Consider the following 27,697-nt stretch of genomic DNA (forward strand, 5'->3'; position numbering starts at 1 on the left):
CTTGTGTGTCTTTCCCTTTCGCTCCTTTTGCACAACACAAACACCTGTGGCACGAAGCGGGAAGGACAACGCGATGTGACGAAGGGCAAGGACGACGCCGGACCGGGCGTTTCGTAACACACTCGCGCACGCACACACCGTAACGCCCTCCCGGTCAACGGGATCACATCAGACTCGGCTCGTGCTGTCAAAAATTCGCGTGCGCACAACACCCTTCGGAGGGGCGCCACAGCAAACGGTAAATGACCGTGGGGCTAATTAGCTTGAGCCACACGGCGTGCGGAAATCGCGAAATTCACACCACAATTCCGTAGGCAATCGCTCCACGGAAACCAAACCGTCAGTGGAATACCGTTACGAACCTCGTCGCGACGCGCTGGCGGACGCACAACGTACCGTGGGAGAAAACGGAATCTGAATGAAGAGATGTGCGCCCGAGTGGAGACAACCAACTCTCAGCCATTGGGGCATCATGACGACGCAACCCCGTGGGCAACCACGAATCGTGTTCGCGTGCAGGGTTGAGCAACCTGTGCGCTGGGAAAAACCGGGCAAAGTGTACCGGTAAGGATCAACTTCTCTCGTTGGCGCCCACTTTAGGTGGGAGGGATATGATCGAATGACTCCTATTTTTATGCAATGATTTTGGCTGATACACACGTGCGTTTCACACCGGAAGAATTCCACTGCCGCCACGTGGCTGTTGCGCTTCCCTGTTAGGGAGCGATACGATTTTAAATCGAAGATAGCCGCGAATTCGCACACCAGCACGACGGCACACTAGGTTAGTAGCATGAGCACGGTGGTTAAATTTATAGCTCTGGATGTAACATTAAAACACTAATGTGCTCTGATTCAATGACTGATCAGCTGGTTGTGTATGTGCTTAAGGCAAACAGCTGATTGTGTTTTAAAATAGAACAAAAATGTATGTTAAACTGTCATGTTTCAGGCTTACCTTCCGCTCGTTCGACCTATGTCAACAGAAGCATTAACCATAGGCGCTCGGCAAACACACACACGCGCACGCCCGCTCGTTGACGGAACGCCTGCCATGCATTATCTTTGTCTCAATTCCGCCACAGATCGCGCTAGTTTCGCGTTAGTCGTCGCGGATTTCTTCCCGGTCACAGACGCTTTCCTTCGCTTGGCATCCGGCATCAGTGCACCGGACGGATCTCTCGCTCTCGCATCTCACATCGCGCAATGCACTTGCATCATACGCGACTCCGCGGCGTTGTCAAGCAAAACAGCTGATTTCGGGTGGGAAAACAAGACGTTCCAGCTGCACACTCACACACACACGCAGCCATACACCACAAGGGCGAGTGTGCGCGTACGTTGAAGTGCATTTTGCTTACTTTGATGCATTTTTGTGTGCCGAAGCTGGTGGTGGCGTTTAGCCAAAAACACGTGCTTTTTCTCGCCTTCGTGTGCATCCTGTCATTTTCCTCATCGTTCTCTCTCTCTCTCTCTCACTCTCTTCCGAAAACCGCTTTGCAACAATTTAGCGGCTTTAGTCTTCGCAACACTTCCTGACGAAATCAACGATGCAAATATAGTGCTCCTTCGAAGGTGATAGTGTTGTTTCGGTTGTCCTGCCACACTGCAGTGGATGTTCGCAAACAAACAGCCAGGATTTGTTTAATCGCACCGTGTTGAAGACCGCAACCGGACAACCTGTTCGCAAAACGGCACGATTTCCGGGCCGAGCTGACCACTTGGCGAGTGACGCACTTGGCTGTGATAAATCATATCTGGAAAACCAAACAAGCCGCAAGTGGAATGGACACAAGGCAGCGCTCTGAGCTATATTTGTTTTGAACTTATTCTGTCTCACTCGATAAAGTGGACCAACGAGCCACCGAGCTATTAATCAACACCCAACGATGGAGGCATCGCGGGTGAAGCTCAGGCCGAATCCGCGCCAACACGCGAACCTTCTCTCGATACTGACCTTTTGGTGGACCGCCGACATGTTCCGGAAGGGCTACAATCATAAGTTTGAAGTTGACGATCTGTACGCCCCGCTGGACGAGGATCGCGCCAACCGGCTGGGGGATCAATTAGAAAAGTATGTTTGAGCAACGCGTGAGTCAACAATTTCGTTCATTTATGCTTGCAATACCGCAAACCTGATAAGGGTAAACTCACTTTAAGCCAAGTGTGCGATTAGCGGAATTCGATTCGAGCATTTCAAATCATGCTTTCGCGGCTTGACGGCGAAACGTTTGATAATTTGTAAAACGATACATACTAACTGTTTCCTTCTCGTGATTTCAGCCAATGGAACAAACAGGTTGCGCAACACAAAAACGGAACATCTGCACACAGCCCTTCGCTGGTGCGTGCCATTTTCCGTACGTTCTGGAAAGAATGGATGACCCTTTCGGTGCTTGCGCTGTTCGCTGAAGTTGTGCTCCGGCTGTTACAACCGATCTTTCTCGGTCGATTACTGCTCTACTTCCGGTATGTGCTGCTCGAGCCACACCAAAAAACTCGTCCTTACCCGTATACCTTATCCGCCCTTATCACGTTCTAGCGAAGGATCCCAAATGACGCACCAAGAAGCGTTGTACTATGCGTGCGCCATGATGGCTGTGCGTGCGATCATCGTACTGTGCGATAATCAGTACGGTATCATCTCCTGCCTGACCGGAGTGAAGGCAAAGATTGCCGTGTGTAGCGTGCTGTACCGGAAGTCCTTACGCCTGTCGCGGAACGCACTCGGCGACACGTCCCCGGGAAAGGTGGTCAATTTGATGTCGAATGATGTGAACCGATTCGATATAGCATCGTATCTAGTTTGCTTTATGTGGACCTCGCCGGTCGTGATGGTGCTGGCGGCTGGGATTCTCTGGTACGAAATCGGCTGGTCGGGAGTGCTGGGTTTAGTGGCCATCATCGTCATTACCCCGATACAGTGTGAGTATTCGCCACATTCGCCATTTAATTTCCCTCCATCATTCAAGATCATCTTCTCATCAACTCCTTCCGGTTTGGCGTGATTGTTTTTTTTTTCTCTAATCTTCCATATTTCCGATCCCTTCATACAGCGTACACTGGCACACTCACGTCGAGGTATCGCCTCCGAACAGCCCTCAAAACCGACGAACGGATACGGCTCATGGACGAGATCATCGCCGGAATTGCCGTCATCAAGATGTACGCCTGGGAGGTGCCATTTGCCAAGCTCATTTCGGAAGCTCGCCGGAAGGAGCTAAAGGAGGTGTTGAGAAGTGGCTATCTGCGGGCATTGTACATGTCGTTTCAGCTGTTCACGACACGGGCCGCCATTCTGGGCGTGATGTTGGCGTTCATCGCTCTCGATGAGGATATAACGGCGGCGAAGGTGTTTGTGGCCGCCAGCTACCTCTCGAACGTTTCCTACACAATGGCGGGTCTGTTTGGCCGGGGGATCGCGGAGTTGGGTGAAGGGCTTGTGGCAACACGCCGATTGCAACGATTTCTTGAGTACGACGAGGTACAGCTGCAGGATGTCAAAGAAACTCCACTCAACAGCAAACAACCGTTGCATGAAAAGGAGATCGAAAATGGACAAGCGGGTGAAACGATTGCACTGTTGGAGGAAACACACGATCGACTCCCGGAGGATGATGTGGTGATATCGATGTGCAATCTAACCGCCCGCTGGACGATGCCGGCTGACCTGGAAGACACGACGGAGGATTTACCCAAAGCGCCAACAACGCTATCCGAGCTAAACGTGCGCTTCAAACGAGGTAGCCTGGTCGGAATCGTCGGACCAGTTGGTTCCGGGAAGAGTTCCATCCTGCAGGTGTTGCTCCGTGAGCTACCAGTAGAAAGTGGTGGCCTCGCTATGAGTCCAAACTGTTCAATTGCGTACGCCAGCCAGGAACCATGGCTTTTTACCGGTACTCTACGCCAAAATGTGCTGTTCGGAAAACAACTAGACCAATATCGGTATAGGCAGGTGTTGAAGGTGTGCGCCTTACAACCGGATCTAGCGCATCTACCGGCCGGGGATCTGACCATCATCGGTGAACGTGGCGTTTCGTTATCCGGTGGACAGAAAGCTCGCATCTGGTACGGTGTTGGAAAACCTAAAATAAAGACACGTAAATTAGATTTAACTTCTCCGGCTCATGACACATTTTTTACTCACTCATCTTCAGCTTGGCCAGAGCGGTCTATAGGAAAGCAGATGTGTACCTGCTGGATGATCCACTCAGTGCAGTGGATGCACACGTCGCCAAACACCTTTTCGAGCTATGCATTGGCAACGGAGGCTTCCTGACACGACGCAACCCAAATGCGACCCGGATACTGGTAACCCACCAAGTGCATTTCTTAAAGCAAGCAGACTGGGTCATAGTCATGAAGGAGGTAAAACCCCAACAAGCATCTGGCGCTTTAATGTAATCTGCTTATGGACACAAATTCCGGTTCTTTCAGGGTAAAGTGGAAGCGCAAGGAACACCGCACGATTTACAGAAACAAGGCATCGAGCTGGAACACCTTGACCACTTGGAATCGACCGAAAACGTAGACGCGTCCGAGTACAGCAGGAAGCTGTCGCACACCTCAACCAGCTCCTCCATCACGGTGGACAGCGTTGTAATGGAAGAGTTAACCGCCGAACCCAACAATGGCGAAAGCCAAGATGCTAAGGGCAAATTTGAAGCCTCCTCACACGGGTCCGTATCAGGATCAGTGTTCCTGCAGTACGTCGGCAGTGCCGGTAGTTGGGTGATTTTTGTCGGACTTCTGCTACTCTTCGCCATCACGCAGCTGATCGTGAGCGTTGCTGACTGGTGGCTCTCTTATTGGACTGCGCTCGAAGAAGGAGGCGCTTTCGTGGTTGCAAAAAACCTCAATAATACGGAACCATCCCTTTCTACCAACGGTGTATCGGCTTTGCTCGATCGGGACGCGTGCGTAATCATACATGCCACGCTCGTAGGGACGATATTCATCGTGGCGCTAACACGGGCCTTTGGCTTTTACAAGGCTTGCGCTCGGTCCTCTCAATCCATCCACGACGGTGTGTTTGCGGGCTTCATTGGTGCTCCGATGCGATTTTTCGAAACCAACGCATCCGGTCGTATCCTGAACCGGTTCTCGAAGGACATGGGCGCGATGGACGATATGCTGCCAAAGTCCATCCTGGACGCGACACAAACGCTGCTCATGTTCGCGGGTGCCATGATGGTGGTCGTGTTCGTACAGCCGTTTTTCATGGTGCCTATTCTGCTGTTGCTAGCCGTCCTGCTGGCAGCTCGACGAGTGTACCTTCGCACGTCTAAAAACACCCGCCGGCTGGAAGGAATAAGTAAGTTTGTCTAAAGCCATCCCGAAACAGCTTCTCATGTGTTTTTTTTCTCCATCCCTCAGGCAGATCACCTATCTTCACTCACATTGCGGCCACCCTGAACGGATTGCCAACGATTCGTTCGTACGGAGCGCAACAGCTACTGATCCAGGAGTTCGACACACACCAGAACGTGAACACGGGCGCATGCTTCATGTTTCACGCGGGTCGCATCGCGTTCGGGCTTTTCCTGGACACCATCTTCTTCCTGTTTCTCTCGATTGTAACGTTCAGCTATCTGCTGCTGGAAGAGGACGCCATCGGAGCACGTGTTGGTCTCGCCATAACGCAGATATCCAGCATCGGCAGTCAGCTGCAGTTCGGTATTCGACAGAGCGCTGAAATGTTCAATCATCTGATCGCGGTGGAACGGTTACTTGAGTACCGCCAGCTTCCGGCTGAACGTGATGCCACATGTCAGCAAACGCTAGCTGGAAGCAAGCAGCAGACAACACGTGCAGTTCCTATTCCCATCGTTCCTGTGCCGACCGATTGGCCTCAGCGTGGTGGCATAGAATTTGCTAACGTATCTTTCCGTTATGCCGAACACGACGTGGCCGTTTTGCGCGGTCTGTCCTTCACGATCAAACCACAAGAGAAGGTTGGTATCGTAGGACGCACCGGGGCGGGAAAATCGTCTATCATCGCCGCCCTTTTCCGGATGGCACTCGTCGAGGGAGACATACTGATCGACGGCAGAAACACGAGCAACGTGCCACTGGAAACGTTACGCTCGCACATCTCGATTATCCCGCAAGATCCTGTTCTGTTTTCTGGAACCTTGCGCCGCAATCTGGACCCATTCGAGGCGTACCCGGATGCTGCGCTGTGGCGGGCGTTGGAATTGGTGGAGTTACGTGAGCTAGCTAGCGCATCATCCGCTGGGTTAGGATTGCAGGCTTACGTTGCGGCTGGTGGTCAAAACTTCAGCGTTGGTCAACGCCAATTGCTCTGTCTCGCACGTGCCATTCTACGGGGTAACCGGATCCTGGTGCTCGATGAAGCAACCGCTAACGTGGATCCTGACACGGATCGGCTTATTCAGCGCGCCATTCGGGAGCAGTTTGCAGAATGTACTGTGCTGACGATCGCACACCGGCTCAACACCATCATGGATTATGACCGCGTGTTGGTGATGAGTGAAGGGACGACGGTCGAGTTTGGACGGCCGGTTGAGTTGCTCGCAAAGGAAGATGGTGCGTTCCGGGATATAGTGCTCGCGACCGGGCGAGATGAAGCTGAAAACCTTCTCAAGATGGTACAAAGTGCCAAACAGGCAGCTAGTTAGTTTCAACGAAAGTTGTAAAATAATACCCTCATTAGAGTGTACTTAAACCAAGTGTAGCAGGTGAAAACCCCCACCTAAGGTGCTTTCTTCGGTACAGATGGAATAGTTTGAACAATAAAATCCAGTGAAAGACCTGTTTATTTTTTAACCATACTTTAAGGCTGGTTGCTATCGTTTGCGAACTGGAAGCTTATTTAACTTTGCTGGGTTTTTTTATCGGTCGGTAGTGCGTGGATGTCAAATCTACCTTTTGCTCGCTAACTGATCATATTATTAGAATACGTCCATAGTTCATTTTAAACCAAAGCGTATTCACTTAACTATGCACTACCATTCACGCTCTAGTTTGCTTTCCTCTAGGAACTCTAAGGACATTATTATTTAAATGATTTATACTAACTATATCCTTGCTGTGAAGTCATGTAAACAAACGGTAAGATTTATAATCTACCATCTTCAAAGGGTAGTGTAACAACATTACGAGTTTATAGATACAGTTTGAAACAATTTAGAAGGTGCTCTTGATAAAAACTCGTAGAATAGGATTTTAGACTAGTTGGATCAGCATACCTTTAGTGTGGTATATCGATTAGTTTTGGTGCATAATCAAATTCACTTTCTACACCCCTCATGGTGTATTCTGCTAAAGCCTGCCAGCTTTCTATTATGTTATGCATTCTTTTACGAGTTTTCAATTACGAATATTTTCCAAAAAATGTATGGCATTCTACAGTATCTTTTTTACGGTTAACAACAAAACTAAACATAGCATCCAAACGAGTGGTGTCTTTTGTCACTTTAAACAACAATCTAAACTTGATTAGGATAATTCTCTTTAAAAAATTATCTTTTTCTCCCGCCCATCACCAACAGGGTATGTTAGTTTGATGTTTCTTATGTATATTGAATGGCTACATACGGTACGTACCCTATCGTATCACAAGTTGTAGCGGTTTGGATGTTGTACGAACCGCTCTAAGACGTACGATTCTACGAGGCCACGGATTCCTCTCCTGTGGCAAGATGCTCATGAGCCACTGGTTTTAAAGTTCCCATCTTCCCAGGGGTACCTTCGTGCTGATTTGTTTTCCACGACAGGTACGTGTTCCAGAAAACGGCCACCGATTGCACCAACAGCACCTGGTAGTTTAATGGAACCAGATAGAAGTTCGCCAGCTGAACCCACGGCCATATGTAGTAGTTTGTCATCAGGATATCGCCGTACTCGTGCCGCAGCTTGCGTTTGATCTCGTTCGTGTTATGCCCCTGAAGCAATCCGATCGTACCGATCAACGTGCCCAGGAACACGGGAGCAAAGATCAATTGATCTAAGGCGACTTTTTTCAGTGTTGTGACAGCTTTGCTACCTCCTGCGCTTCCGATATGACGATCGAGCACACCGTACCATTTTCGCAGCCCTGGTCCCTAGGATTACAGATAAGTTAGTAAATGAATCCACAAATAAGGGAACTTTTGCGTTGGGAATACTTACTCCGACGCAAAATCCTATGCCAAAAAACTTGAACGCGCGCATACCGTCGAAGGATTTCCAATCCTTGCGTTCGATAAATCCTTGCGCAATCACATCACCTGCACCCATCAGCAGCCCCGATTGCACCGACTGCACCAAAACGGGATAGCGTACGAGCGCATGTTTGTACATACTCGAGAACGACATTGCTTCACCGTGGCATACAACTGAAATATCATCCAAAATAGAAACTTAAATAAAATGCCCGCAATTACACGAATTTCGCAGTGGCAGGCACGGTCGTAGAATCATTAGATTCTCTACTGCAACAACCACATGCGCATCGAAAAAAACACGGCGTAATCGTCGGGCACAGTATCGATCGATCGAACACGTTCACTCGCGAGACCAAGATTTGTTGTTTGTTGATTTTTATAGATTTTCACAAGAAATACCTCATCCGACTTTCGAGAGAAAGATCTGCCCTTCCGCTGTACGCTTCTGCACTCACCCGAAGTACTTTTGATGCTTTCGTTATCGCCTCGTAACGAACGAAAACAAAACGAGGCTAACCGGTAGGATGTTAGGTTGTTTTGATGGATCGAAAGAAACACAATGTTTTTGTTTCCTCTACCCAATGACAGCAGGTTTAGTTCCATCTTGGCAACCCTGTCGCCTATTGAAACGTCATAAATACCAGGGTTGTGTTACAATCCAATGCTCTCGTTGTTTGTTACTAAATTTAAAAATTGGAAGGTATAGTAGAAAGTAAGAGTATTTATTAGTTGGTAGATGGAGGCGCCCCACCGCACGTGGTTCCGGTTTCATCATGCATTAACGCCTGAAACCTCTGCAAGAGTTTCTACACATTACCAAGAAGTTACATTACATATGAAGTACATTAGTTCGATTATTTCCACCACTGCAAAGCCGTGGTCAAATAAATTAATCTTTATTTCAATATTTCAACCAGCTTGCACTTTTTAAGCTGAAAATTCAATTCAGATTTTCTTCATCATGTATTTATTCTTCACAGTTGCTAATATATTATATGGTCATAAATACAACTTTTGTAACCTATACATTTCGCTGCTATAATAATATGAATAATGTGGTGTCATAGGAGCTTCTTCACTATGTGTGGTATTTTGGGTAGGTTCGTGTAAAATGAATTATCGAAATACGTTATGTTGCAGCATGCTCAATGCTCTAAATACTTAAGCAAATAATTGATGTTATAAAATTGTAAACTACTTTCGCAACCGCATCTGCGCTTTTCAGTTTGGGAGAAGCATTTTTACTTCTCTGTTTTACACCAACGTTGTTTAAGATGAGTTTCCGTTTGTTTTTATTTTATCAACCCATCTTCGATCATGCTAACGCCTGCATCTTATGTTATTGTATAATTGTGTATATTTGGTTTAAATAATTGGGCGCTTGTCTTCACTCAATGCAGATGTTATGCTACACATTTGAAACGCTGCATCCTAAATATGTTCACGCGAGCTGTCGTTACAAATTTTGTGTTGTGTGTATGAGCTCACTAAATTTGCTTCTTTGTTCGACAATTGACACATATAGAACAGTGAAATTGGTTTGTTTCGCAAGTTTTTATTTTTTTTCTTATAGTGCTGCTTTCAAGCCATCCACTATGATTCTTCGCACTATGCCACCTAATTAGAAACCAATCTTTCAGATTCCTCTTGACCCTCCACGATGATATACAGCCGTCATTGTTAACGTAATGATCGCTTACACATTTTTTTACATCGCTATCGCTAGGGTAATTTCAATCCTAACACTCAAAAAAGCGTTGCTGCAGGGATGAAAAGGTCTACACGAAGAGAAGCATAACCGAACCATGTCTTTAATGATCGTCATGGCATCATAACAGCGGTGCATAGTTAGAGAAACAGAGAGCGTGAACATTCAAAAATACGACTTAGTTTGCTAGAGTTATTTCCAAAAAAACCCCAATATCGCCTATGGGAAACAATTGCTCCAAATTGCTGTTTCCACTCATGCTGCGCGATTGGGCTGATTATCACATGGAAATTCTCTTTACTTTATAATTCATCAACATGCTGCCTCCAAATATTACGATGAAGAAATTAAATAAGTATTTCAATGTATCGTGAGCAATAAATCCATCGAATTGAAACGTTAGAAACGTTTGCTTCACCACATAACGATCGTCGCAATGCATCGTACGAAAAAAGTAAGAATTGAAATAACGTTTCGAAGCATAAAACCATTATAATGCGTAGATATGGTGGTTGCTTGGAAAAATTCGTTGTTTACCCGGCGCGCGCGCGTGAGAAATAAACGCAATCGACCAATATGCAGTACGTATTTTGTTCAGTTTACACTGCCATGACTCAGCCATGAAACACGACCCGTCCGAAAATGTATTGTTGGTGAGTTTTTTTTTTGTTATTTAATTTCACGACCATTGCTTGCGCCTTGCATCATTTCCAGCGAACTTAAACAATCCAAAAAAATAAATATTTTGCATGTGTTTAAGCACATTGCCATAGATTGACGATCACTATATTTGCGTTAAACTATTTAACCGATGCTTACGGATTATCTCCCTGTAATACGTCTGTGGTTGGTTGAAACAGGCTAAAGACAACACAAATTCTTCAACGACGACCGTATCATTCACAACGCGAACACTCAACTCTCCTTGATCATTATCGTGAATAAAAGGGTTTTTGCATTTTTGGCCTTCTCCTATCTCCGTTAGCTTTGTTAAAGCTACACGCCTTCTAAAGCAAGCAATAAAATAAGGAACACTATTCTTATTGTACATAATAAGACCGTTTTCTTTTTCGAGATGTACAAACCTGCGCTAATGCACTTAAAACTAAAGCATGATCTTCGGAAACTATCGTTCTCGCGGAGAGCTTTTCGTGCCAACGAACTAACCGGGCATACCAACTAAATGGGGATGTACATACATTACATACTGATACGGTTGACTGTTTCATTATCCGAATCTCAATCGGAAGGATTTCTGTGCTTTCTTAACCAATTCACATTACAGAACGAAAGCAATCTTATTTCTTGTAACATGAGATCTTGGGATAGTCAGCTATTCTCACCCGTGGAGCGCATAACATTGACTTGCGTTAGTTCAAAATTCCGTTGAACTGCGTATAACAGAAATGAAGAGAATCTTCAAGAGGAATCACACCATTCCGTTCCGTTTGTTTGGCAAATTCTTTCCACACAAAGCATCTACCACTACCATTCTCTAGCAAACCGAAAATAGTGAATCGCATTTCTTTGGCTTTTTCTTGTAAATACGAGAGACTGATTTACAGATTTTACAGACCTTTTTCGCTCAAGGGATGGCCTTCCGGATGGTGACACGACACATCCGCAAAAGGGTCATTCGAACAGAGAAATCAGAACAAAACATCATATTCGATTACCTACGCCGAAAACTGAAAGCTGTCCCATATTGCCGCTTCATTGCAATAAAAAGCACATCCTGTGTGAATGTCCTTCCCCCTTGTCCTGCCTCACTAAATCCCCCCGTCCAGCAGCGTACGAAGCGCAACAGATGATCCTGACTGGCCGTATGCCCGTGGATTAAAGTTTCCTCTCCTTCCGTTCGTGCTGTTGCTACCGTTTCGGTATCGTTATTTACCGCTGGACGTTTTTTTTACCACCAAACCCACGGAGAGAACCACAAATGCCGACAGTTGACCGGGCTCCCTGCGTGCTCCTGCCAACTAGCGTGCGTCTCTCTCTCCCGTGGCTCGTCCTTGCACTCTAGACCGGGCAGACCACCGCTAAGGGGGTGCGACCCGTTTTACGTTGCGGTCGTCGTCGGTGGCGGTTGGCCGTTGTTTCCCGGTGGTATGCTACTGCCATCGGATGCCTTGCCGGTACATTCTGTGAATGAGAGCACAGCGGAGAGACGTTACTGGGGAGGAGGATCGATTTTTGCGCGACAAACACAACTAAACCGGCACGTTGCAACCACCAGGGAAACGGTAGGGGTAGTGAGTCAGATGGAGAGCAGAATCGATTCCGGTTGTCAATCTAAGATTCATAGCCAACATAACCTCAATCGATCCGGTCATCCGTCGCTAGAACCAGGTATTTGCTGGAGCGTTGCTGCATTAAGCGAATGCGATGTCTTCGAACCTTCGATCGCCTGCACGTAATCCGACGTCTGGTGGCGTCCATAAATTCAACCCACGGTACAGTACCGAGGTAAACTTATTCAATTTGGTTCACCATTCTTTGGAACACGATGGGATATCTTCAACGCACCGTCGTGACGTAGAGTTATTATGTCAGTTTCACATCTTCGTGCAACAGAACATGTTCCCGTTGCTTATCGACCATCGATGTTAGCAATAATCCACCGAACAAAAGGTTTCATTCACCCACAAGGTGGTTCAATGGCAACATTATTATGCAACGCTAGCCATCGTCGAAGTAAGTTTGGATTACCGTGCCACCTACCTCCATGGGGCGGGTATTTATTAAAGCCACCACAGCCCATCGGTCATGCACTGGCACCCTGTACCTGACAGCCTGGCTGGATCTTCTGGTGTCCCCTTCGGAATAACCACCTACTCACCCGAGGTAGAGAGGGCACCCAGCTGCGTTGACAGGTCGGCCGTAGTGGTGGTGCAGTGTGTCCCAAGGATGTCGGGAAGTGCGTTCCTTCGTCCTATCCGCCCGGTGTTGTAGAACTGATGGTGATACTCGTCCGAGGTTCCTTCGCCAGTGGTGGTACCACCGGTGGTGCTGTTGCCACCCTCGCTGGTCAACCGTTGGTGGGTGTTCGGATCTTCACCAGCCGACGATTCGCGCAGCTTGTCCATGGTCGCTAATTTGATAATGCTTAACACTGCCACGCGAACGGTGCGATGCGTTTGGGGTGCGCGCGTGACGATGAGGGCGATAGCATCCGAGATTGAAGATGCCAATGGTGATGCCGAAGCGTAACGGAAGGATGATCCAAGGTAAGATCCACACGGGGACACGGGGAGAGTTTTGAAAGTAAACGAGAGGAAAAGAGGAACGACGGTCAGCGATACGGACGGGGGGGTAATGGAATTAATCAACCAGCAACAGGTCCGGTTGGTGTGTGCACCATCGTTTGGTGACCCTTTCTTTGCCGATTTAATCGCATTAGTTCAACGTTCAAGGGGTTTTGTTAGCGACCGTGTCTGTTGGCGTGTTGTCACGGTGAGGCTGCATGCGGCGTTATTATATTCAAAAGCATAAAGTGTCCCATTGGAGAATAATAGAGGAAGGAGATTTGTATTATCTCTTCTTGTTGGTGGATGTGATGGCTTAATAAGATGAGGGAAGTTCAGGGGCGTAAGTCTGTAGAGGGTATCCCTGCATTTGCAAGGGAATAGAACAACGAGAGGAGTTCAACAATAAAACGCAAAAGGCACCCCCTCGTGGAAGCTTTTATTTCCCGAGGAGATTTCATTGACGCGGCACTTCCATGAAGCCCCAGAACAATTCAAGCGATAATAGCAAATAATAGAGCGCATGCAGAGTAGTACGTGCAAGTTGATTTGGCTTCAGCGTCCTACATGACTTTCTATTACTAATTCTTGAAAATGTGTCCTTGTTCAGAACATGATGTTTTTTTTTTAGAAATTTGACATATCATACATAGTGAAGAATTTGAATATTTGTTTTTCCAATCAAACGAATGGAAATAATGCATCAGTCTAAAGTGCTGTATCAAACAAATGTATCTAATGTTACATAAGTGACTTTTTGACATTCTCAAACGATACACAAATTGGAATCTATAATATAGCATGCAAACAATGATAAAATTACCAAACTACAGGTTAGAGATATAAGAAAAAAATCGATTACTTCAAAACAAAAGCTAACTAACGATTCGTAATAGTTTGAAAAGCACAAAACCCAATAAAAGCTCAAGTTGTGATCTTCGATCTTATCACCACTATGACAAGCCCTTGTTCAGGCGCCATCCTTGCCACGTACTCGGCGCGATGATTGCTGATCAATCGCCACCTACCAACAACAGAAGCTCCAAAATGTGCCAGCCAGTTGTGGCGAATCGCCAGCTCCTCGAATATCTACGGTGCCGTGTGAACACACAAATATGAAACAATTCAAAACAACAATCACCATTTCCAACATAGCAGGCCGGTGACGGTGATGGGTCGTTCGCTTGAGTGACTCCTTGGGTTGTGAGAGAGAACAAAAAAAAGAGGAAATGCCGCCGTCACTACCATTGCCACAGCGAGACAGCCTGTCTCGGGAAAACCGTTGACAGTGTGCAACACACCAAGTGGCACTTCTTGATAATGACGGGGTTTTGGCGCGGTTCCGCCATAATGTGGCACATAAAAAAAAGGATAACGAGTCCTGTGCCACTCTGTGCCAGTGGCTGCTAATGGGCTCGCCACACCATCGCCCGAAACTTAGGAGGTGTGCGAGTGTGTGTGTGTGATATACGGTCGATTTCGTTTAAAATTTTCCTCCGAAGCAATATGTCGCGCGTCATGGCACGATTATTTTGAATATTTATAGTTCAATAAAACACACTATCGGCTTCGAAAGTTGTCTCAATTCCTGAACAAACCATCACCACGCATATAGGGTGATTCTTTATCTCGTTCGCTTATCTAACTCTGTTTATAGTGACACGTCACATCGCGATATCTTACCAGTAGCAGTAACAAACCATCAAGCTGAAGAAGAAAAAGAATGAACAGCATCGTATGGTTTTGGCGCCATTTTTTCATCATTGCTTTTGCGGAGCTATCATTTTGATGAAGTAATTGAGCTTCAACAGGATTAATCTTAACGAAATAACAGCACCCCCTACGTGGTCTCTCAAATCTCATTAAACAAATAGATCGAAAGCTGATTTGCTCCATTTTATAATGTTAAGATACGGACACGATTCTCGTACGCCACCCGGGAAAGGAAAAGCATTCCGTCCCAATCTAGCGAACGCACAATGAGCACGGGAAGAAACGTTCGCCACTCCAACTGCTCGATTGACGTCACACCAGTCACGGCAATCCGCTCGAAAGTGACGCGTTTGAGATACGGCGCGACAATATCTCAAAAAGCGCGCGTGTGGGAAACGAGCATGCGACCTGGCACCCCGATAAGAAGGGGGAAGATCCTCAGAGAATGTACACACATTTTCGATAGCCAGAAGGTGTGCGATAGGACCCCGGTACAGGACCACCCAACCCAACCACGCGAGCGGGAGTATTTTGAGAGAGAGATTTCAAATTACGCGCGCAAACACGCCACACATTGGGTGTAAAAAGATGACAAAAAAAAATAAATGCACATCCATTTCTCACAACACACAACGTGAGAGATGCTTTGGGGCCGCTAAAATGTTGCTAATTAAATTTTTGCTCCACTTTCTGCAGGCTCATCGGTTGCCGGGAGGGTGAATGGCGAATTATCGTCTTCCTTTTTGGGGTGCCCCGTTACAAAGCTTCATAGCACACTCCCGGAGGACTGTTGACTGAGACGATTGACTTCCACAGTAAGGTCCTTTTTTTCTGACGTCGCTTCAGCACGACCGGCGGCGTGTTAACAAGATGCTTTGACTGGTTCCCGCGACATCTTAGCGCTGCTGTCTATCCGAGATCCTGCCCAGGTAAGGCAAGGATCGAACACCGAGGCTGAAGCGAAGAAACAGCCATCGCTGAATAATACAGTGGGCCAACTCTGGCCTACCATCGATTAACCTTCGTCAACCGAGCTGCGGAAGACAAGATAACCGATTCGAATCGTTTCCGTTTTCTTTTGGTTTTTCTTTTTTTTTCGCTCCCTACTCTCTCTCTCTCTCGTACACGTCCATCAACTTCTTCTTAGCGCGAGATCAACGACAACGTGCAAAACAAGCTAAAAGCTTGTTGGGGGAGGAAAAAAAACCCCATCGACGAAGTTGCGTCCGGTCGGGGAAACTTCTAGCGACAACAACAAAAAAAAAACAAGCGGATGCGCCAAAGAAACGAAGACAAAGGGAGCAAAGTCAACAGAAACTCTTCAGTTGCGGTTGCACACTCAGTTAAATCGAAAACAAAAAATTGTTCACAATTCTGCTTGTCTTTCCTTTTTTTTTCTCCTCCCCCCCCTCCCCCTCCTGTCCTCTTGTGCTCAAGGATATTGGGCGAGATGAAGAGACGGACTGCGAGAGAACGTGGAAAACCAGCAACCAGCAATTCCCTTCGTCAGCGTTCTTTTCGAGTGAGGTGTTGTACCACCTTCTGACAAGTTCACAGACAGGTTCGGAAGTACAGCTGGGGGACGGAAAAATAACTCTCGCTGACAGAGAAAGCAAATAATATGCGACACGCGAAGAAAATGCGACCATCGTTCGTAGCAGCGTGTGCAGAACGTTTGGCGGATGTTGCCGGTGGCATATAAGCTCGCTCGCCGGAACTAGTCGGAATCCTCAGAACTGACATCAAAACACATCACATCCGCGCGAGCACTGAAGGAAAACCCTATCAGTGTCACGGAGTGAAGCTAAAATAGATAAACCCCCTCCGGGTGGTTCGATATTGTGCTCGACAAGCCATTCGAGCCAATCGAAAGGATGCAATTTGAGGGCAGGCAATGAGATCGAATCCAGATCCCCTAGAACCTGTCGCGCGAGAGACGCGCTCTGGCGGTATATTTTCCTTATCACTTAAATTATTATTTAATTACCTCGCGCCGTTGCGAAGCGTGGCAGGAAGCGGAGGAAGAAAAAAAAGGAGTAATTTCTTAAACGGGCACGCCAGAGCGTAGTTAACACGTTTATCACCACCCGAAACGTACACAATGCGCACAACCGCGAGGGGTGTAATTAATTGCCCATCATACGAATACCCACCGCAATTCCGTTTCTTTTATGGCACACCCTCACTGGGGTGGGGATGGGGTGTTTGCTAGTGAGCTTTTAATGGTACGATTAAAGGACGCGCGACCGCAAGGAAGGCGCGGTAAAAAATGGATTAAAAAAAAAAAGGAATCCCACCCCGAAACGTATGACCACCATCCGGTCATGGTGCGATGATTGAAAAAAGGTACACATCCGTTTACGGCGGCTCATCGGATGATGATCACCGTTTATGATCTAAGCTTATCGTGAACCAGACCCCGGTGTCGGCTAGCGAGCTGCAATTTATGTACACATTCGCGCGGTCCCTAGGGAAGGCGAAAACGACTGGGCGGCTCCATTTCGATGTCATCGGGCACTGCCGTATTAGGCATTCATATGATTCACAGCACAGCAAGTGTCGTCTAGTGGTGCTGGTGTTCATAACACCGCGCCCGTTAGATCCTTCGTGATGATGATCCTGGACGGTGGAAAAAAAAACCGCTACACGAGAGTGCTGCTTTATAGCCAATATCATTCACCAGCGAAACGGATGCGGAGCATGTAGTCCTTTTGTTGAGCGGGCAGTTTTCAGCTCAGGATACATTTAACACACACACACACACACACACACAAGTTAAAGCACATGCGGGGTTGCGTTAGTTAGTTCCCTACTCTCTATTAGATTAGTAGCATCCTTTCGCGTGTGGATGGTTGACGCACGTTCGGGATCAATTGTACCTTGAATACGCGTGAATCGGGGCATCAATTTGGTTTTCGTGACAGAGTGCAGGGACGCCTGTTGATCCGCATGTTCCTGCCGTTGTCGATGCAAATGCCGCTGGTTGGCTTTGCGAAGAGCCGGTGGTCTCTGCTGAAAGCCGTCCATTGTTGGGAGGCTGTCTTTTGGGTCGTTTAGAACGCTGGAAAGGGTCCTGTAGCTTCCGTTACCGGTCCTGCGCTGGCTTTCGGCCTGTTTCGACAGATGCACCAACGAACGGGGACTAGCGTTTGATTTCATCGACCGTACTTCGAGTGTGGAACGTTTTCTTGTTTTCGAAGAAATTCACAACACAACGGATTACCGGAAAGCAAGCGTGTTTCTAGTCGATCCGAATTTTCACAAACGCAAACACAATTTGAACAGTATTATACAAAGAAAAACTATGTACATTTAGAGAAGATTTGATATTATTTTAAGCCAATTTTTTTATCCTACACATTTAAGCCAATAGCGTAATCGAATTTAAGATTCAAAAACAATAGAAGACAACCAAAAAACACCAATTACCGATACATACCACACGTTTGTACAACATACATGAAAGAAAGAAACAAAAAGACGAAGATAAAAGATAAAGAAAAGAAAACGAGAAGAGAAAGAAAGAGAAAGAAAAGAAAGAATTAGAAAAATAATTGTTCACTGTTGGTGAAAGCAATGCACAGGGAATGTTACAGTGAATGTCGTAATAGTGTGTAATGCGTATCTCAAAATAATAAACAGAGAATGTTACAGTGAATGTCTCAAAATAGTATAAAGCGTTTCTAACAATAGTGGTGATAGGTGAACCACTTTAAAAACGGTAAAATTTTAAATAAGTCACGGAAATTCATTCAACAAGAACATAAAGAGAATTAAAAACATCCCTTTGGTAAAATAAATTATTCTTTACTAAATATTCAAGGGGCTTCATGCTGCCAACGTAACAGGACATACCACGGGGGAACGAAAGTTTGACATACCTGTTGAAGCATAGACTTTCATCATGATTGTGCGACAATAGCATACAGGTACATGCGAAAGTAATTAAAGGTATGCCTATCGCAATCTCTCAATATTAAAAAAAAACCTCCAAAAACAACCTTTCCAAAGCACGCTGGACAAGGGCGGGCAATATATACACGGCGACGGAAATAGAAACATGTGCGAAAATTAGAGAAAAAAAATCCGACAACGAAATGGTGGCCGAAATGTGTGACGAAAAAGAAAACAAAAAGCGATCGAACAGCGACAATGTGACTCCAATCAGGTGACGGGGATGAAGTGAGCAAGCATGTTGGCATTTCCAGCATCCCCGGGCCCAGTGCGATCCTGCGCGGACACAGGGATATGCTTGACGGTGCATAAAAACACTCACCTTTCTCGACAGACGGACGCGGACGGACCTTCCAAACCCCGATGTTCGCTAGCCGAAACGCGTGCAGGGCCGGAAAACGCGCTCAAATACCGTGGCACCACGGAGCAGTATCCTGTACGCGTGATTGTGGCTGTCCAGCAGTACGCGCGCTATGCATGCCTTTCTAGCCTGATGCATTCAGCCATGAAGAAGCTCGTCCTCTTGGGTGGCGATAAGTCTTGGGTCGGGAAAAATCGACAGCATGAAGTGCGAGTGGGAAAAAAAAGATGATTAGAAAAGGAAGCATCATCATGCGACTGGTGGTCAAAAAAAAACTTAAAACGTCCGTTAATCACAAAGCTGATTTCTTTTATGCGTCTGATGCTCTTCGCTCATACGTTAGAGCATCATAAAGGCAGCTTCACCTCCAGCAACGTGTGAGCCCAAAGGCAACCAAACCGAGAGACGATAAATGTGCGAAAGCCATTGAAACGGTCCACCCGGTGTGTGCCCTTTTGCAACTGGGTCATTTCGACTCCCATTCCCATCGGTGCGGCGATGCCAATCTTCTGCCTCTGTGGGGGGTTCAGGAAAACACCATCCACCACGTCGCTTGATACCGGTGGCATTTTGCACGCTAACTCGGACCATCGGTGCCAGGAACTAGCCGTTCTGTAAGCACGAGCCAGTTTCCGAATGTCATCCGGTGATGATTTTGTGGCCTTTTCCTAGCAGGTTCACCAAACCAGCCGGGAAGTTATTCAATCGTCAATCACAAAAGGACATAATATATGAATGTGCGACGGTCACGACGAGGGGGAGATGATGTGACTCATTGGTGAAAAAAAAAGAAGGTAAAAAAGGGTGTAGTTCCTTTTTACATTTGTCCTTTGGCAGATGACGCTAGCGATTGCGGCGCTCAGGCAAGCTGACGGATTACGTAAAGTGTGTGCGCTGTTTTGTGGATTTTTCGATAGCAGGATTTCAATCAACATAAAATTCTGTTAAAAAAGACAGCCCTTCGGTAGCGCTGCTTTCGTTTAATTGCAACAAAAAAACCCTTTGCCATATTTCCTACGCTTCATCCGCATTCATATATCGTAGCGGTTTTGCTTTGTTTAGCAAAAAAAAAGAACAAGCAATATGTGTTATGGCATGCGATTGGGCACCCCAGGTCATATCAATCAAGTGAATTTAATAAAAAAAAACCCCTCCAAACTAGCCGAACCGACGTCAGACGGTCCTCCCGCATGTTCCGCGAACTCAATATTGCCCACGAACGCGTGGGTTTGCAAGCTTTACGGACATCTATCTGCCCTCCAGACAAACACGTATCTGTACTGATGGAATCGAAATGACCCGCTGGCGACACTGCAACCCCATTCCAGTGCACAAAAAATCAATCCCAATGGTGAGAGCGATGCCAAAAGCCCAGTTCTCTAGATTCATTCTACCCACCCGGGAAAAGGGCTGATTTTTGTTTTATTTAATTTCACATCACGTTACATAATTACACGCGCAAGTGAGGTTAATTGGCGCGGAGTTTTAAATTAATTAGTGAGCATGATAACACGCGGCAACACATTTCATGGCTATCTGCGCTTGAAATAATCGATCACAACACATGGCGAGCGAACTGGCCCAGGAAAGACATCCTTCCATCCCACCGGTGGGTGTGGGTTGCACACACAAAGCACGACAGCCGTGAGTGTGAGTGTTTTGCCGGAAAATCCGGACTCCTGTTCAACGAGCTTCAGAACCACGCACGGCACCATGAGCAATCGGTTCCGCGCACTGGCAACGCCCCATCGAAGGAACGCAGAAAACTGGAACAAACGACACTTCTCTTGCACCTCCAGTGACGCACTTCCTGCCCGTCGCTTTCCCACCAAAACAACTCATTTCCGATGAGCTAGTTTGAGGCCACCACGTTCGTGTCGGCGCCTAATTATCTCCTCAGACTGAGCAGAAAACGTTCCTATCCCTTTGCGGTCCTCTGGCGCCACTTGTCCAGGATCGGATTTCGCTACCGATGCACCACCAGGCCCGTCTTTCGTGGGGACGGAGGTCCAATCTTGGTTCCAAAGCTGCCAGGTGTAGGCATCTCGCTGCCATTCGACCTTCAAACTTTCGAAACCGTGCGGGATTTGTTTCGTGCGCGAGATGTACCGTTTGGGGTGGGTATTTTTTCTGATCCACATGGCGTCACGCAGCTGATGATGCATGAAGGCAAAACAAACCCTGTAAGGGCCTTGTTGCCCTAGAGAGAGAGAGACAGAGACAGAGCAAAGGAGACACCAGAACGATGGACCACCCGTGGTGAAGGTGCCGCCGACGGATTCCCCACGCCGAGCGATCAAATTAAAGTTTGTAGCACGCCACGCGGGGTGGTTGTGTGCGTCGGAAAAGCGTCAGACTTGGGCCGGAAAAGCGAGACCATCGGGGGGGAGAGAGAGAGAGAGAGATACAGCTCGTGGGAGACAGCAATACAGCGATTTATATTAATGGGACACCGCGCGCCTGGATCGATTCTGCGTATCCGCCCAGCGATACAATGTTGAGGCTAACAATCCTTGAGGGGATTTAAAGGCTGCCGAGGATAATTAATCTCTTTTCTAGGCTCCGGGCGTGCATCTTCACGGAAGCAAGAATACTCGAAAGCGGACAGCCGCCAGGTTTCATGGCTTTTGTGCGCGGCTTACGTTACTTGAAGCATTATTTAATTTTCGGGCGTACATTTTTTTCCCCGCTCAACTAAATGGACTAGCAAAATATTCGATGAAATTACTTGCTGCTCTTGCCCGGTCGGTCCAACAGGGCGACGAGATCGTCTTTCAATTTGTGCCAGGCAAACGGAGAACGAGATTCGTTCTTTATTGAGCTAATTAATTGATTGCATAATTGATACACCATTGGCAACGGCCCATGGTTTGGGTGAAAGGGATGTGATCCTTTCCGGCTATCGGATTTGCTGTCTACTGGCAACGGGCTCTCCCAAACTGTGGTGCCGGAAATGGTGACACGAAACCGGAACAGGCGCCAAAACCGGTCACGTTAGCACATAATCTTCCCATAACCGTAGCCGAAGCGCAACAACAAGCCCTTTCGGGCTGGGGATGCTCGAAAAAAGGAAGCAGAACACTCCGCCACCTAGTCGTCTCGCAAAACTTTTATGACAAAAACACATTAATCCTGCCCGATGGTGTATTCATGAGGCACAAACCGGCACGCCGTGTGTTTTCTCCACCTCGACGGGCTGGAGGGATAGTAAGAGAAGAGAGAGAGCGAAAGAAAATAGGGAAAAAGAACCCTACCTAGTGGCAAAACATGGTACTCGAGCTGTTTCAAGGCGACGAATAATGCTGCTGGTCATTGGCTTCTCGGTCGGTCTGATTGCATTTGAGCCACCGGAACGTGGCCGTTTGGGAGAAAAGACCGAGACCGAAACCATTAATTCCGAAGGCCCCGAGATGGACAATGTACTCTGAAGCGGTGGTTCTTTTTCTTTTGCTTTCGTTTCTCGACCACCCGTTTTATGATCTCGCTCGCCTTGAGGATCACAAGAATGGGTTAAGCGAAGAGACTCCTGCAAGCAACTTTTGCTCGCACGTGATCGGTTTCGCAACAACAAGCACGGCAACGCAACGAGGCACAAAATTGCGTTCAAATTCTACACCGAACCCCTCAAAGAACAGCAAAATTTGTGGAAAATTGCAACGCAAAAAAAATGAATCATCATTGGCATCAAATCAACCGCTAACAGCTGCAAACGAAATAAATAAATTAAGCTCCTGTGGAAGCCGAAGCACAAGCAGCAGCAGCAGCAAAAAAAAGATATAAAATGATATAAATATCCCAGTAAATTATTATGGATCTCTACAGCTTTTTTACCCACTTTTCCAACCCCCACGGGGTGGGCAGGCTCATTATCTCACTCCAACCATCCCTCGCGGGGTCCACAACCGGCCTCCGAGGGGGTCTGAGACCACTGTTTACTCGCCTTACTATTTCTTGCATGTGTATGCGAGTGAACGTGCGTGCATGTGGGCGCGCAGCGGAACAGTAAACAGCTCCAAAAGGGGGTGTTTATTTTTCCTAAAAAAAAAAGGTTCCACTCCAAAGTGCTGCAACCTCTCACCGTCGCCATCGCACATGGCTCTGACGCGTTCGGCGTACAGTCGACGTCAAATAAAATGTGTGCCCTGGCTTTTCCGGCCGACATTCCACCGGACAGAGTCAATTTGCACACCACCCGCGTACTGCAAACTGTTCTTCTGGTGGTTTTGCGATCGATGGGCGAAGCGAAGACGCGCGAAAAATAATTACTTCTGCTGCCTTAATCGGTCCTTTCCCTGCTTTTACTCGTGGGGGGGGGGAAGGGGTTGGTTCAAGGAAAAGGATGGCCGCCCTACAACCGACCTCTCTCTCTCTTACCCATGCCAAACACAATCGACATTCATTATGTAAAGTAGATCTAATGATACCATTTTGTTTTCGCTTCACGTGCAAGGTTTTTGGGGGTGTTTGGTTTTTTTTTCTCTTGCTTTCTTGTTGTTGCGTTATTTCGCGGTACCGAAATGGCACTCTTTTTCCAGACCGTAGCATTAGCTTTCGAACATATTTCGCACGGAAAAGTTCGGCTCAAGGTCCGGCATAATTGATGCAATGCGCTGGTGGTTGCCGCGTAGGTTTGTGAGGTTAATAAAATTTAGTGCTAATTAACTCACGCGGGAGCAACATAATGAGAAGAAAGCGAATGTTTTTGCAAGTGTTTGCCGTGACTGCGGGTGCACACGTTTGCAAAACACCAGCTCTGATGTACGGTTGGGATTTCAACCCCACGACCAGTCGGTTTGCGATTAAACTATAAAACCGGCATCGGCGTTTTCCGAGGCACCAGCGTAATAAATCATTTGCAAAGCAAAACAACGTAATCCAAAACTAATTGCCTTTCGCTTCAAAGAGCATCTTGTGATGGCGAAGCGCCGATATGATGCAGAAGAAGAAAAAAAAACACGACCGGAAAGGAATCGAGCTTACGCCCAAGGTTAAAGGATTTGTTTATCCTGAATACACAACGCACCTACACAGCCGTACCAGGTCTGACATTGTCACTGGAACATGGAAAATAAGCAATATCGAGTCCGTTTCGATTGAAAGGGGTGAAAAAATAGAACGTAATGCGAGCTGAATCGTCGATGGTCTAAGCAGGCTTTGTTTCGTGTACTAGGCGAGGAAGGATGTTAACTTACCTTGTCAATTTATCCTTTAACGCGTACTGTCCCGATGTTTAATCGGGAGTTTTCCGATGGACACGAAATCGTCTCGTAACTTGGCGTTTTGCCTTTGGTCTGTCGAATTCCGCGCGTCCAACTCGACTACCACACGACTCACACGTACGCCAACCGGAAATGCACTCACAAGGATGATGAAGCTAATCAGCGGCACGTTGCAACGGTAAACCACTAAAACCGAATCATCCACAGGCCCTCTAGTTGGCCATCGACGCGCCTCTATTTTTACCGGCCAGCAAGCTACACCGAACACTAGCGCCGAAAGGGAGTAAAATCAAAACCAAACCCAAGCGATTTTCCACGCCACACCGTTTTTCACCACGTCCCCAAACTCGGCTACGCTCGGGGGGACTGTTACTGTGGCGATTGATGGCCGGATGAGACCGGAAGAAGCGAGCGACCGAGCGAGAGAACGGGTAAATGAAACACTATCACTCGAAACACGCGCGCACACACCAAGACACAACGACGCGGCGCACACCAACTGCTGGCAAGATGCTGGCAACCTGTGCGGATCGGTGAAAACCGCAGGGAAACTACGCACTTCGCACGCACGTATCAATTTGTTCGCACGCACCGAGGAAACGCGTGGTAGCCCGTTTTTGCAAAAAAAAAAACAACCCCAAAAAGAAACTAACAAACAGAAACGAGACGGCCACTCAAGCGATTTGTCTACTTGAGAATGCGGTCATAGCAGCCAAGGCCACCTTGCCGCTTCACATGGGGGTTGGGAAGACTCAAGGGTAAACGGTGCGGGAGGTAGGGCACCAACCGAGACGGGTTCCGTGACGTAGACAAACGAGACGACGATTAGACGATCAGCCGTAACGGGAGATAACGTTTAGTTGATTATCGCGTTTTGGTTGACGCGTCAGAGCGAGGCGTTCGAAACAAAAAAAAAGCCATGCACATGCACTAAAGCGTGGACGTCATACCACACGGGCCGGGTCACGGGCAGGCGGCCGAACAAGGCGTTTCGTTCTTTCTCACTATGTGATGATGGAGGCAGTGGGTTTCTCCGTGGATGCTATTTCGTTACATTACGGTACACGAAGGGTAAAGATACAGAGCGAATCTTTAAATTAGTTCGAACAATTTCCGCTTTCGATAGGTACTACTTGCACTAGTTCATTAGGAAATGCGAACGATATTAACCATGCGATAAAAGTAGCAAAGCAATTTACACACACATTAGTAGCTAGCAGGGAACTTTACCGACGGAACCGGAACGACTGCCACTACTCGCTACAGCGTATCACAATACACTGCTGCTGCTTCTTGGTTTTCTTCCAACCGGGTACTCCGACTGGGCAACCGTTCCTAGGCGTGTTTCATAATTGATTGGTAAATGTGAGATTAAACGAAATATTCCCACAAACTGGGGTACACACTTCACATATCGGATTTTTGCCTTTACGAAGAATACTTCCGAGCTTTAGAAATTATTACAAGCAAGAGTTGTAGTAATTTACAATTCTGTTAAAATTTGGTAAACAGTCTTGTTTTGAAAGTATGGTAGCGTTGACATCGCAGCTGACTTTTGCTCATCGCCGATGGTACCAACAAAGTATATATTGTACATTCCAAGAGTTCATAGCTCAACATTGTTTCGACTGAACGAAACAATTAATTTAGACTCCGTAAGCAGCAGGCATTTACATTGCATGTGCAAAATGAATTGGAGAAATATTTGCAAAATCAATCCCATCACAATATATCAAATTTGTACCGATTTTCTCAAACATTTTTCAACAATTTGCAATGTACCAACCCTGTTTCTCTCGCATACGATTGTCAATTTTTTTTCCTTAACACCCAACTGTCATGTGGCCATTCCATGTACCGACCTCATACAGCACCGTATGGATGCTGCTTTTCATTTAATAAAACCAGAAAAATCTCGAGTGAACAAGGTGACGAAACTACTAAAAACTATCTGCATGGTGTAAAAACCAATGCACTTGGGTATTATTATTAGGTGGAGTAGTAAGCGGGATTTTTCACAGTGCACTCACCGACAGACATCAGGTGAGGTGAGCGTGATAGCCAAGTAGACAGGAAAAGTGTGCTTCCGAAAGACTACTGCTCTGTATAATTGCAGAACAATTAATTCGGACGGAAGTGCTTATAGCAACACACAAAAGCAGATAATACCAGAACAGATTGGGTACCCCTAACAGAGTCACTTCCGGCCTACCATAGCATCAGAATTGTGACGGGCTTTGATGGTTCGGTCTTCTTAGCAGCTAAGGGCAGTAGTAGTGGTATATCCACGCGCTGCCATCCTGACGGTGCCGACCAATAGCTATGATGGCGGAGTAAGCTTCTAGAGACGTATTATTTCGCTCGTTTGCGAACAATTTACCCATGGTGCGAAGCACCTTCTAAGTCTGTCGTTCCTGCAAGTCAAAGGTAACGCTTTTCAGTTCTTTTTCCATGTGCTTTCGAGAGATAAAAGGCAGTACATCAGGATGGTCTTGTTCCGGTGAATGCGTTCCCACATTGGTCGAGAAAGATCTTCGACGTGGATCATTGGTCGCGTTACTCATAGCGGTGAAATCGATCTTTTATAGCTGAGTCCGAGTAGGCCAGTCGTAGAACATCTTGGGAGACAATTCTTTTCGGGTAGCTTGTGCAGAAACGCTATCGAATAGCGTTTAGAAAGTGATTGCAGAGGCAAGGAAGTTAGAAGCAAAAATTACCAGGGAACCTGTTCCACCAAGTGCGATATTTCCGGAAGTTTGAACTTGAAGACGGAACGGATCGCGTGCGGAAAACGGTATAGATAGGAAGAAATTATTGGTTCTTTTTTCGGTGGTGCCTATCGTCGGTCGTGCTAGAGTGTGCGTGCGTGTGCGTATGTGCATTCTTTCAGAAGGTCCAAAAATTTCGTGTGTGTAAAAAAATATGTAATTTACTTCTAGTGTGCGTGAAACTCAGCAGGACGTGGTTGCTGGTGTTAGTGCGTGCTCTTCTTGTGTGTCACTGACATATGCAGTTGGCAGTGGGAAGAAGAAGAAGAAGAGCAGCAGAACAGAAGCAGCAAGTAGCAAGCAAAAGGGGGATAAGTCCGTTCGCAATAGAAGAAGTGCTGTGCGAGAACGACGGCCTCGTGTTTTCCGTTGTTTGACGCACCGTCCCCATTCGGGAGCCAAACAGGTCCTATCGCGTTGACCGGACCGCAGGCCATCCAGCAGCATCAATCTGTCGATGAAGCAATCAAACGGCTGCGGCTGCGGTGCTTGAAAGACGAAATCTCGTAAATGAGAGCACCCTGTGTGTCTCGGAGCGAGCAGTAAGCCATCGGACGGTGG

General features: G+C 47.0%; 3 protein-coding genes across 3 annotated transcripts; 1 reads left to right on the forward strand and 2 right to left on the reverse strand.

The window, feature by feature from the left end:
• Positions 1 to 1,889: 1,889 nt before the first annotated feature.
• Positions 1,890 to 6,769, forward strand: LOC128730858 (ATP-binding cassette sub-family C member 4-like). The gene is made up of 7 exons (XM_053823944.1): positions 1,890 to 2,074; positions 2,284 to 2,469; positions 2,543 to 2,925; positions 3,057 to 4,068; positions 4,158 to 4,368; positions 4,438 to 5,314; positions 5,377 to 6,769. The coding sequence occupies exons 1-7, from the start codon at positions 1,890 to 1,892 to the stop codon at positions 6,639 to 6,641; spliced, it is 4,119 nt and encodes a 1,372-aa protein (XP_053679919.1). The 3' UTR covers positions 6,642 to 6,769.
• A 161-nt stretch (positions 6,770 to 6,930) lies between these two features.
• Positions 6,931 to 8,703, reverse strand: LOC128730859 (protein Mpv17). Its single transcript, XM_053823945.1, has 3 exons — positions 8,624 to 8,703; positions 8,134 to 8,339; positions 6,931 to 8,066 (listed from the first exon to the last, which is right to left on the reverse strand). Exons 2-3 carry the CDS (start codon positions 8,317 to 8,319, stop codon positions 7,632 to 7,634), a joined length of 621 nt encoding a protein of 206 aa, XP_053679920.1. The 5' UTR covers positions 8,320 to 8,339; positions 8,624 to 8,703; the 3' UTR covers positions 6,931 to 7,631.
• A 3,232-nt stretch (positions 8,704 to 11,935) lies between these two features.
• Positions 11,936 to 17,861, reverse strand: LOC128720763 (uncharacterized). Its single transcript, XM_053814458.1, has 3 exons — positions 17,714 to 17,861; positions 12,716 to 12,988; positions 11,936 to 12,018 (listed from the first exon to the last, which is right to left on the reverse strand). The coding sequence occupies exons 1-3, from the start codon at positions 17,859 to 17,861 to the stop codon at positions 11,936 to 11,938; spliced, it is 504 nt and encodes a 167-aa protein (XP_053670433.1).
• Between the last annotated feature and the right edge of the window lie 9,836 nt (positions 17,862 to 27,697).

Source organism: Anopheles nili, chromosome 2 (assembly GCF_943737925.1).
Source record: "Anopheles nili chromosome 2, idAnoNiliSN_F5_01, whole genome shotgun sequence".
NCBI classification, from domain to species: domain Eukaryota; kingdom Metazoa; phylum Arthropoda; class Insecta; order Diptera; family Culicidae; genus Anopheles; species Anopheles nili.

Bases quoted from the DNA above. Each gene is read 5' to 3' on its own strand.
- LOC128730858 (XM_053823944.1), top strand. From the start codon at position 1,890: ATGGAGGCATCGCGGGTGAAGCTCAGGCCGAATCCGCGCCAACACGCG. The intron at 2,470-2,542 runs GTATGTGCTGCT...ATCACGTTCTAG, and splicing joins CGATTACTGCTCTACTTCCG to CGAAGGATCCCAAATGACGC. The intron at 4,369-4,437 runs GTAAAACCCCAA...CGGTTCTTTCAG, and splicing joins GGGTCATAGTCATGAAGGAG to GGTAAAGTGGAAGCGCAAGG.
- LOC128720763 (XM_053814458.1), bottom strand. From the start codon at position 17,861: ATGGACGGCTTTCAGCAGAGACCACCGGCTCTTCGCAAAGCCAACCAG. The intron at 12,989-17,713 runs GTACAATTGATC...TTCGCGTGGCAG, and splicing joins CCGATTCACGCGTATTCAAG to TGTTAAGCATTATCAAATTA. The intron at 12,019-12,715 runs GTGAGTAGGTGG...TCTCATTCACAG, and splicing joins GGGTGCCCTCTCTACCTCGG to AATGTACCGGCAAGGCATCC.
- LOC128730859 (XM_053823945.1), bottom strand. From the start codon at position 8,319: ATGTCGTTCTCGAGTATGTACAAACATGCGCTCGTACGCTATCCCGTT. The intron at 8,067-8,133 runs GTAAGTATTCCC...CTGTAATCCTAG, and splicing joins GCATAGGATTTTGCGTCGGA to GGACCAGGGCTGCGAAAATG.